The sequence below is a fragment of the Pan paniscus genome, chromosome 23 (genome assembly GCF_029289425.2).
Source record: "Pan paniscus chromosome 23, NHGRI_mPanPan1-v2.0_pri, whole genome shotgun sequence".
NCBI lineage: Eukaryota > Metazoa > Chordata > Mammalia > Primates > Hominidae > Pan > Pan paniscus.
Window position 1 is genome coordinate 31,316,413 of NC_085927.1, and position 12,125 is coordinate 31,328,537.

Here is a 12,125-nt window from a genome sequence, read left to right on the forward strand (position 1 = left end):
TCCTAACCTCAGGTGATCCACCAACCTTGGCCTCCCAAAGTGCTGTGATTACAAGTGTGAGCCACCATACCTGGCCCCAATTTTTTTTTTGAGACTGAGTCTCATTCTATTGCCTAGGCTGGTGTGCACTGGCATGATCTTGGCTCGCTGCAACCTCCGCCTCCCGGGGTCAAGCAATTCTTATGCCTCAGCCTCCAGAGTAGCTGGGATTACAAACATGCACTACCACGCCCAGCTATTTTTGTATTTTTAGTAGAGACGGGGTTTCCCCATGTTGGCCAGGCTGGGCTCGAACTCCTGACCTCAAGTGATCCTCCTGCCTCGGCCTCCCAAAGTGCTGGGATTACAGGCGTGAGCCACTGCGCCCAGCCCCCATTTTAATTTTTAACCATACTCCAGAAAGCTATTTAAGTAAAATATAAACTGTCTATTTAGATCAAAGAACCCCATACACACTCAGTGACAAACAATGATTATTATTTTTTAGAGAAAGAGTTTTGCTCTGTCACCGAAGCTGGAGTGCAGTGGTGTGATCACAGCTCACTGAAACCTCGATCTCCTGGGCTCAAGAGATCTTTCCACCTCAGCCTTCTGAATAGCTGGGACTACAGGTGTGAGCCACCATGCCTGGCCACATTTTGATTTTTAAATGCCCGTGAACTAATGCAATGTTACAGAACTAAGCTGATGATAATACCAGCTGTCAATCAGTGAATACCTAGAATCTCACCTCTCACCCATGTAATCCTCACATGGGGCCTTTAGGGGGAGGAAGCACAGACCCCAAACTCTGCACTAAGCTTTGGCCATCTGAAAGGGGAGAAGGACTCATGTCCAGAAGAATAAATAGCTCAGCCCAAAGGAGGGGCTATGCATCTGGGATCACAGGAGGTGTCCTACACGCATCACCCACCACCCCAGCCAGCTGATTTGGACTCGGAAGCTTGGGAAATCTCCAGCCCACTAAGCTTGAAAGAGCCCCAAACCTGTATTCTCTCCTATTCTGTGTTACTGGCTACGTTGTAGGTATTTCACAAACTGCCTCACTTGTTGTTGGAGGTAGAGAGATGGATGTGGAAGGGAAAGCTGATTCTTTCAAAAATAGGAGGGTAAAGACTATTCTCTGTGCATATGAGCCTCAACTACAACAATCCAAACTTTTGGTTCATATTTCATTTTTCTTTGTTATCCTCCAGAGAATAAAGTTAAAATTGAATCCCAGAGAAACCAGAGAGCCAAGGCACTAGGACTGTCTTGGGGAGAACATGACATGCAGCATCTTCTACCTGAATGCCCTGCCTGCTCTGAAGAGCTGCCATATCCACTCTGGCCTCATCACTTCTTACAACAGGCTCTCGTGACCTTGTCTCTAGGGAATAGCACACCCGACATGGAGTCGCCAAGCCACAGTGGAAACTGTCCAAGTTGACTTCCCTCCCCACTCTGTGTGCTGTCCCTGTCAGCAGGCTGCCCACCTCCTCTCCACCCTGGCCATCCTCAGGGCCAGCACTTCACTTCAGGTGTCTCTTCCTGTCACACCATGACAATGGCCTCCAGTCTCAGACCCATGCCCTCTGTGCTCCATACTGGTGCAGCTGTCCCCTTTATACATGCGTTTACCCCGCCCCTACCTGTTGCAGGTGGCCTGGAGGAAGTCTTCTGAGATAGACAGAGAGTTACGGGGGGAGGGATTTCAAGCTGTGCCCCACAGCACTCGTCCTCAAGGCAAAGGTGGGCTTGTTGGAAGAACCGGGTATGGCAGCAGGTATATCTCAGGAAAATCTAAGCAAGATATGGTTGGTCCACTGCTGGCTGATCTATGTCCCTGAAGCAGCAGCCAGGAACATGAGCTCTTACCTCGTCACTCGGGTCGTAATACTGCTCCAGATATGGGTGGGCCAGAGCCTGTTCTACTTCAATCCTCTTGTGTGGGTTGAATGTCAACATTTTGTCCAATAAGTCCAGAGCTATAAAGAGAAAGGTTTTGCAGTAGTGAGAGCAGAAGTAGTCACAGAAATACTTCAATTTCCTGTTTAAGTAACTTACCCACAAAATAACTGAGCTAAGCATGACTACGGAGAGAGCAGCCAGCACAAAGGGTGCTGACTATATCTCCAAGCCTCCTGAGACTGTGAACATAGGGACCAACCATCTGACAATTGCAGACCGCAAACAAAAACAAAAACAAAACAAAAACACTGGCACTACTTAATGAAGCGTCTTTTCTGACAATGATCATTTCTTTTTTTTTTTTTTTTTTTGAGACGGAGTCTCGCTCTGTCGCCCAGGCTGGAGTGCAGTGGCGCGATCTCGGCTCACTGCAAGCTCCGCCTCCTGGGTTCATGCCATTCTCCTGCCTCAGCCTCCTGAGTAGCTGGGACTACAGGCGCCCGCCACCACACCCGGCTAATTTTTTGTATTTTTAGTAGAGATGGGGTTTCACCGTGTTAGCCAGGATGGTCTCAATCTCCTGACCTCGTGATCCGCCCACCTCAGCCTCCCAAAGTGCTGGGATTACAGGTGTGAGCCATCGCGCCCGGCCAGCAATGATCATTTCTTATTAGGTTATTTGTAGGTAAAGGTCAACTTCATCCATCTGCAAATTAGCACATACTATTAAGCCCTCAAAGTAGAATGATAAAATATCATTATTTCTTCTTAAAACATTTTAAAATTTAATTGTATGTCCCTTCTCACCATTCCTAGAATGATAAACAATCACGTAAAATTTGGTACAATTTAATACTCATGATCAGTTTAAGGAATCACTTCTAGCCACTACTTTCAAAAAGTAAGTTTTCACTATTTACTAAGAAAATGTTTCCTAACCCTTAAGAACAATCAGTAGACCTTCCGAAGGGATTGCTTGGGTGTTGGGGGGAGGTGGGAGGCATCTTGCTGCCTGAGGTCACTGAAGGGCTGTGGGTGTGTATTTGTGCTCAGCCCCGGCCCCCAATTTTGACCTCCCTTGTTGCAACCCCTGACCTTAAGACAACAGGAGATGATAAACATGGTAAACCACATGCTGGACATAATGAGAAATTCCGCATAGAAAACATTTAAAAGTTATGTATGTTTCTATCTATAATCTTTTCAATACATACAAGTGCACTTTAGGAAATTATGGAATAATGATATTTTGTTTTATAGCCTAGATAACTTTTCAGAGTAGAGAATCCAGACAGGTTTTGCTGTGACTGAAGGAGTGTCTGCGCAGTAGAAGAGGTGGTCATGCCTGCAGCTGTGACCCTGGGTCTGTGGGCACACAAACTGGCTAGGTTTAGGAAGTGGCCCTCTCAAGGGTCAGGACAAAGACGCATGATGGTCAAGAACCCAGGAATCTCTGGTTCAAATCCTACTTCCAAGGAACACTTGTAGATATGTGTACAAGACACACAACCCTTGCCAAATCTTAAGATTCCTGTGGTTGGCTGGGCGCGGGGGCTCACGCCTGTAATGCCAGCACTTTGGGAGGCCAAGGCCGGCGGATCACAAGGTCAGGAGATCGAGACCATCCTGGCTAACACGGTGAAACCCCGTCTCTACCAAAAATGCAAAAAAAATTAGCCGGGCATGGTGGCGGGCGCCTGTAGTCCCAGCTACTTGGGAGGCTGAGGCAGGAGAATGGCGTGAACCCGAGAGGCGGAGCTTGCAGTGAGCCAAGATTGCACCACTGCACTCCAGCCTGGGCGACAGAGCGAGACTCCGTCTCAAAAAAAAAAAAAAGATTCCTGTGGTCTATAATATAGGTAATAAATCCTACTTTGCTTCCTGCTCCCAACCAGCCCTCCCCACATAGAACTCACAGACATTTTCTCAAGGACTTTCTTGAAACTAGATTAAGTCATTTGGCTTTTCACCCAATTAGATACTGTCTGTGCTAAGAAAAGTCCAGAAGGCCTGGACCACAATGAGATTCTAACAGTATTACTTCTAAACCATTGGGGGCAGAAGGGTCCTACTCAAACTTGTTAGTATTAAGTAGACAGGCACTCCAAGCCAACTGGATGTTTTGCAGCTTAAGCATTTCTAAAATAGATCCATTAGTTCCTTAAAGTTAAATAAATTCTAGGCCCTTAAACCTCCAGGCATAAATTTCAAAGAAGACAGCTTTTTAAAAAAAGATTTGCTACTTGAAAAGTAGCTAGATCTCCAGCCTTCTGTTACTGCAAGTGCTATTTCTACATTATTCATAGCTACAGAAGGAGAAAAGGAGAGAACTGGGAAGCAGCTGGCAGGTGCGGATCCCACAGTCAAGAATGTCCAGACTCCCTCCTCCCACGCCACATGGGCATTCATTGGTAACACTCAGATGGTGTGAATCATGGCTGCCTGTGTGGATGCTTACTTGGATACAGGTTTTATTTCCCCTAAAAGACTGGAAGTCCCTTTGAGGCTAGTATTACACCTGACCACAAATCCTGGCTTTCCCTAGTGCCTTCCAGAATGCTACATTTTCTCTTTCTGTGTTTTTTAAAACAGAGTTTGGATTTTGTTCTATGGCCCAGGCTGGAGTGCAGTGGCATGATCATAGCTTACTGCAGCCTTGAACTCCTGGGCTCAAGCAATCCTCCTGCCTCAGCCTCTCGAGTAGCTGGTACTACAGGCACATGTTACCACACCCAGCTAATTTTTTTAAATTAATTTTTCTGTAGAGATGGGGAGTCACTATGTTGCCCAGGCTGGTCTTGAACTCCTGGGCTCAAGTGATCCTCCTGCCTAAGCCTCCCAAAGTGCTGAGATTACAGGTGTGAGCCACTGTGCCTGGCCCTTGTCTTTTTTTTTTGAAACGGGAGTCTCACTCTGTTGCCCAGGCTGGAGTGCAGTGGCGCTGTCTCGGCTCACTGCAACCTCCACCTCCTGGGTTCAAGCGATTCTCCTGCCTCAGCCTCCCGAGTAGCTGGGATTACAGGTGCCTGCCACCACGCCAGGCTAATTTTTTGTATTTTTAGTAGAGACGGGGGTTTCACCATGTTGGCCAGCGTGTTCTCAAACTCCTGGCCTCGTGATCCACCCGCCTTGGCCTCCCAAAGTGCTGGGATTACAGGTGTGAGCCACCGCGCCTGGCCAGCCTGGCCCTTCTCTTTAACTTCAAATAGTATGTAACAACCTGATTCCAACCCTTTCTTCTAATCCATCATCCTTTTTTCCTTCTTGCCCTGTCCTGGACCTGGGGAAAGCCTTGACTGGCTCTCCACAGTGCCTCTTCATGTCTATCTTGCCTGCCTCGTGAAACTCTGACCCTGAATCAATGCTGCAACCTGTCACTTCCATCCTCAACTCATGTTTCTGTGCGGGGCCAGAGAAAAGACTGAACTGTGCAAAGTGTGCCAGTGCAACAGTGCTTCTCAAACTTTCTGATCTCAGAACTCTTTATACTCATCAAAACTGAGGGACGATTTAAAAACCAGTTAATTCTGCTCATAGCTCAAATAGTTACGTAAGTGCTTTTCCCTGAGAAAATCACTGCATTCAGTATGCAGCAGAAATGCTATATGTGTTTGTCACACAGACATCGTGAAGACATGTATTAAGGATGGATTTAATATGGTGAGTACTTTTTACTGGCACTGGTTTTGAGCAGTGGGGGTGTGGCAGTGCAGAGCTCAGTAACCTCTCTAGTTCCACCGCCTTGACCTGGCTGTGGTGCTGGGGACTCTGCTCACCATTGCTCCTGTGCCACAAGTGCTGATGGCAACATAGAGAGCAGTGTGAGTAACTCTTTAAGAAGATTATTAAAACAGCTTTAACCTTGTGGGCACCCTGAAAGGATCCTGGGGATCTCAGGTGTTTAAGGCGCACACTATCAGTAACTACCCTGCTACAAAAACTCAAGATTTTCAGCCTCATCAAGGCCCTCAACAGCTTCTGGAAAGCCTTGGTCAGTCCCCTCCTCTACTCTCAGATTTCACCCAACTTGCACAGCTTGAATCATGACCTTCTTGCTAACTGACCCTCATTACTCTCAGCATATCTTCTTGAGGGTGCTACAGAGAAAACTGAGGCACCCAAGAGTGATCTTCGCGGAATTCCCTCCTAGCCAGATTCACACACATCCTTACTGACACTGCCAAGAAAGATATCCTCTCTCTACTCAAAGTCAATTCTCCCCAACTTGTGGCCTGGTCCACAACCCCTTCCCCTCATGTGGACCAGTCGTTTCTGTCTCCACTTTCCATTTCAAATTTCTCACTTCCATTCACTGTTTCAACTCCTCTTGCATGGTCACCAACAAGCCCCTCATTGGAAAATCAACCCACATTTTCCAATCTATATCTTGCTAGACCTCTCTGCTGCATGGACACTGTTGTGCATGCCTACTTTCTCAAAATGCCATCTTCTGCTTCTGTGATATCACATGGCACTAGTTTCTTTTCTTTGTCCCTATTCCATCACTGGCTGAAGGTTTGTGTTCTCCAACTTCTCACAATCTCACTCTTCTTCTTCTTCTTCTATTTTTTTTTTTTTTTTGAGACAGGGTCTCACTTTGTTGCCCAGGATGGAATCCAGTGGCCTGATCTCGGATCACTGCAATCTCTACCTCCTGGGTTCAAGCGATCCTCCTACTTCAGCCTCCCGAGTAGCTGGGATTACAGGTGTGTGTCACCACATCAGGCTTATTTTTGTATTTTTGGCAGAGACGGGGTTTTGCCATGTTGCTCAGGCTGGTGTCGAACTCCTGGGCTCAAGTGATCCACCTGCCTCGGCCTCCCAAAGTGCTGGGATTACAGGCATGAGTGACCGCACCCGGCCACAATCTCATTCTTCTATCTTTTCAATCTCTTGCAAGATTTAAAAGACCACAGGTTAAATACCTCCTAAAGCTATCTTGAGCTGAGGGTGACCAAGCTGTAGATCAATAAATCCAAGTCTGTGTAGGTAATAAAATATATAGCCTATGATTCCATTTACAATCAATGTATGTATCTATATGTGTAATAAAGTCGGCAAGGTTTTCAAACATTAGGTTATCTGAGAAATGGAGACAGACTTCTTATAGAAATTGCGTTTTTTAATTAAAAAAAAAAAGTGGGGGCCAGGAGTGGTGGCTCACGCCTGTAATCCCAGCACTTTGGGAGGCTGAGGCAGGCAGATCACGAGGTCAGGAGATCAAGACCATCCTGGCTAACACGGTGAAACCCCGTCTCTACTAAAAAATACAAAAAATTAGCTGGGCATAGTGGTGGGTGCCTGTAGTCCCAGCTACTCCAGAAGCTGAGGCAGGAGAATGGCGTGAACCTGGGAGGTAGAGCTTGCAGTGAGCCGAGATCTCGCCACTGCACTCCAGCCTGGGCGACAGAGTGAGATTCCATCTCAAAAAAAAAAAAAAAAAAAAAAAAGGGGGGCGGGGGGGGGGGTCCGGGTGTGGTAGTGGCAGGAGGATCCCTTGAGTCCAGGAGTTCAAGACAGGACTGGGAAACATAGTGAGACCCCATCTCTACAAAATTTATTTATTTAAATTAGCCAGGCATGGTGCTTGCCTGAGCCCAGGAGTTCGAGGCTGCAGTGAGCTGTGATTGTGCCACTGCACTCCAGCCTTCCAGCCTGGGCAACAGAGGGAGAACCCGGTCTCTTCAGGAAAAAAAAAAAGGCGGGGGTGGGGGTGGGGGGAGAAAATAGAATTCCTTATCTTCCTTCACTCTCGGGATCACCTGCTGGTTGTGCCCACCAGCATCCACTGCCCCTCTAATCCATCCAACCGTGTTTGCTATAGGGGAGCGCTCAGGCTTGCCCACGCTCCTGGGCTGTGCTGTCGGAATGGTGACACTCACTGGGCCATATTCACCTGAGTCCCCTTGGCCACAGTGACTGCTCAGGGATAGGCATGGCATCCAAGCTGAGCACAAAGAGGTGATGAGAGTCAGCCTAAGTCCTGGCTGCAGTGATCAGGTCAAGTGTCTTACTCTCATCATGAAAAGAGAGGCTGACTGACAGACAGCCCAGAGCAAGGCAAAACTGGATGATAAAGAAGTCCAGATTCTAGACACAGTGTCTGTGCCCATCAATCCACATGTGACTGAACTTTTCAGTTATCAGAGCCAATAAAGCTCTTTCTTGGGCCAGTAAGTTCTTGTTATGTGGAACTGTGGAACTGAAAAGACCTCAGACGGCTGACCCACCAAACCCGGCCTTCTGGTCTGTGTGAATGACTCACCCACATTCCCTTGCTCCCCAAGCACCATCATTCAATGGTAACCACTGCTTATCTTTTCACATATGTTGTTGAATTCTTTTCTATGCATTTTCTTGTAGAAGGCTGAAATCATATTACGTATGACAAATGCTGTTTTATTTTCCCTTAGTAAATACTGTTCATTAGCATTTTCCCCCACTATCAAAACTTTGTAAAAAAATCACTTTTAGCGGCCTTAAAATATTCCTTTAAGTAGATGTCTCATAATTTACTCAGCCATTTGATTAACATTTGGCACTTAGGTTGTTTCTAATGCCTAACAGGTGCCTTAAATTAAACAGACTAAACCAAATTCTCAACTGCTGTCACCCAAACTGCTCCTCCTATAGTTTTCCTCATCTCAGTATTTCCTGTAGACTGTGTGTTCTTGTCCTTTGCTCATTTATTTATACACTGTGGTCTTAGATTTGTCTCTGCTCTTTAGATACTAATAATATTAATAATGAATCTAAAGTTAACAATAATTCCTTAACTCTTTTAATTATCCTATGAGGTGGGAACTACAAATTGTCTCAATTTAGGGTTGAGGAAATCATGAAACAGCTTAAATAACTTGTCCAAAGTCAAAAATCCAAGTAGCAGAACCCTAGTTTGAACTCAGGAGGCGGACTCCAGAGCACCGGGTATAACCACTGTACTTTGCTGCCTTCTACAGAACAGTTAGGAGAAGGTCCAGTGTTACTCAATTTAGAACATTTTAGACCTATTGTCCACACCTAATCTAATTTTATTTAGCTTTTAAACTTTTATATGTCTCTCTTTCCTTGATGTTTGTTTTAAAACATAGGAAGTCTTTCTCCATGCAGAGATCAGAAAAATACTGAATACTCTACTGTTAGTTTCTCATGATATAAATTTTAAATAAGTATCAATTCTTTTAGAATTCATTTTGATGTGTAATGATTTAAATTGATTTTCCTCCAAATAGCTATTCAACTAGCCCAGTACCATCTGCTGAATAATAATTTCTTCTCCCTCACTGAAGTCATTTGAGAGAATCGTAAGCTAAGACTCCTTTAAAGAAAAATCTACAATACTGCCGGTTTAAGGGATACAGCAATCAAAAATTTCCAACAAACATGAAAAAATTTCAATCTCACTCTTAATTACAGAAAAACAAATTAAATGCCACTCCCCCATTTGGTTGGCAGACCTAAAAGTTCAATACCCAGAATTGCTGGAACAAAAGACATGTGACAGAATTGCCAGACTGTCCTCTACAGAGACTCAACCAGTTTACACTCCACCAGCTCTCTCTGAAAACACCCTTTTCCCCACAGCCTTGACCACACAGTAGGGTGTCAAACTTTGATGTCTGCTACTCTGTTGAGGAAGGCGTTAAAAAAAAAAAAGAATTACTGACTTTTCAATGTTTGTATCTTGTATAATGAGTAAACATGAGTACCTTTTATATATTTAAGAGCTGTTTCAACTTCCTTTTCTGTGAACTCTCATTAAAAATTCTAGCTTGTAAGTTTTTTAATCTCTTGAGTTCCCTGAGGTCTTCCATTCATTCCCTGACAAATCTAGACTATCAGTTCTGTAAGAAAGCTCTCTCTCTCTTTTTTTTTAATGAGTCCTCAGACTTCCCATCTCCAAACAGGTTCTTAATCCCTCTTATTGCTGGTACTATGTATGTCCAGGGCCTTAGAAGCCTTGATGGCACCAAACAGATACTCAAATCTATCCACTGAAAGAATGAATTTATGTATGTTTTCTTAAAAATATAAAAACAACTGGCTAGGCCGGGCGCGGTGGCTCACGCCTGTAATCCCAGCACTTTGGGAGGCCGAGGCGGGCGGATCACGAGGTCAGGAGATCGAGACCATCCTGGCTAACACGGTGAAACCCCGTCTCTACTAAAAATACAAAAAATTAGCCGGGCGTGGTAGCGGGCGCCTATAGTCCCAGCTACTCGGGAGGCTGAGGCAGGAGAAAGGCGTGAACCCGGGAGGCGGAGCTTGCAGTGAGCCGAGATCGCGCCACTGCACTCCAGCCTGGGCGACAGAGTGAGACTCCGTCTCAAAAAAAAAAAAAAAAAAAAAAAAAACAACTGGCTAGATGTGGTGGCTCATGCCTGTAATCCCAGCACTTTTGGAGGCCAAGGCGGGTGGATCCCGAGGTCATGGGATCAAGACCATCCTGGCCAACATGGCCAATATCTTGGCTAAAAATACAAAAAATTAGCCAGGTGTGGCGGTGCGCGCCTGTAGCCCCAGCTACTAGGGAGGCTGAGGCAGGAGAATTGCTTGAACCTGGGAGGCAGAGGCTGCAGTGAGCCGAGATTGCACCACTGCATTCCAGCCTGGGCGACAGAGTGAGACTCCCTCTCAAAAAAAAAAAAAAAAAGAAAAAAAAGAAAAGAAAAATAACAGTGCTGGGTGCGGTGCTCACGCCTGTAATCCCAGCACCTTGGGAGGCCAAGGTGGGCAGATCACGAGGTCAAGAGTTCGAGACCAGCCTGGCCAACATGGTGAAACCCCGTCTCTATTAAGAATACAAAAATTAGCTGGGCATGGTGACGTGTGCCTATAATCCCAGCTACTCGGGAGGCTGAAGCAGGAGAGTTGCTTGAACCTGGGAAGCAGAGGTTGCAGTGAGCCGAGATCGCGCCACTGCACTCCAGCCTATGTGACAGAGTAAGACTCTGTCTCGAAAATAAATAAATAAATAAATAAATACATACATACATAAAAAGCAAAAATTAGCCAGGTGTGGTGGCACGCACCTGTAATCCCAGCTATTCAGGAGGCTGAGGTGGGAGAATTGCTTGAACCTGGGAGGCAGAGGTTGCAGTGAGCCAACATCGTGCCACTGCACTCCAGCCTGGGAGACAGAGCAAGACGCTGTCTCAAAAAAAAAAAAAAAAAAAAAATTAGCCACGCATGGCGGCACGTACTTGTGGTCTCAGCTATTCAAGAGACTGAGGCAGAGGATTGCTTGAGCCCAGGCGGCGGAGGTTGCAGTGAGCCGAGACTGTGCCACCACACTCCAGCCTGAGTGGCAGAGTAAGACCTTGTCTCAAAACAACAACAAAAAAACATGGTACAACTGTTGAAGTGATGTTCTGAGATTTGGTTCCAAGAGACCTTGCAGCATAGGCTCTTGCTCTTTTGGAATATTTCTGCCATCATGAGAAGCCACCGAGTCTAGTCTACTTTAGGATAAAGAGGCAACTGTAGGAAGGACCAACTGTTAAGACGTTAAACCACCACAATTGAGGGATGGTGAAGGGAGCCAGCAGATGACTGCAGTGCATGGCTGAACCCAGGCGGGCTCAGCAGAACTACCCAGCTGTGCCAGCCCAATGGACTCATGAACAAATGCATGGCTGTTATTTCAAGCCTGAGTTTTGGAGTGTTTTTTTAATGCAGCAATAGGTAACTGATGTAAACTTTAATGTCCAATGTGAGTCTGGCTGAAGGACACTTATGGGTCATCCCTACAAGGGAACACTATGTAGTCACTCTTTAACAACTAGAGGCCGGGTGCAGTGACTCACACCTGTAATCCCAGCACTTTGGGAGGCCAAGGCAGGTGGATCAACTGAGGTCAGGAGTTCGTGACCAGCTTGACCAACATGATGAAACCCCGTCTCTACTAAAAATAAAAAAAAATTAGGCCGGGCTCAGTGGCTTATGCCTGTAATCCTAGCACTTTGGGAGGCCGAGGCAGGCAGATCAGGAGGTCAGGAGATCGAGACCATCCTGGCTAACATGGTGAAACCCCGTCTCTACTTTTAGATTGTGTTTTTGTTTGGTTTTCTTTTGAGATGGAGTCTTGCTCTGTCACCCAGGCTGGAGTGCAGTGGCATGATCATAGCTCACTGCAACCTCAAACTCCCAGGCTCAAGCAGTCCTCCTACTTCAGCCTCCTAAGTAGCTGGGACTATAGGCATGCACCACCACATCTGGCTAATTTTTGTATTTTT

At 46.0% G+C, this 12,125-nt stretch overlaps 1 protein-coding gene across 2 annotated transcripts in view; it reads right to left on the minus strand.

The window, feature by feature from the left end:
• Positions 1-12,125, minus strand: part of MAPK1 (mitogen-activated protein kinase 1) — a 107,252-nt gene that overhangs the window by 10,701 nt on the left and 84,426 nt on the right. Inside the window, exon 7 of one of the 2 annotated variants that reach the window (XR_010111784.1) lies at positions 636-1,967. Coding sequence is in view for 1 of the 2 variants with exons in the window: in XM_034948791.4 (XP_034804682.1) it covers positions 1,858-1,967 (110 nt within the window). In the remaining variant the exon portion in view is untranslated. The remainder of the gene's footprint in view (positions 1-635; positions 1,968-12,125) is intronic. The other variant, XM_034948791.4, reaches the window with a different exon arrangement.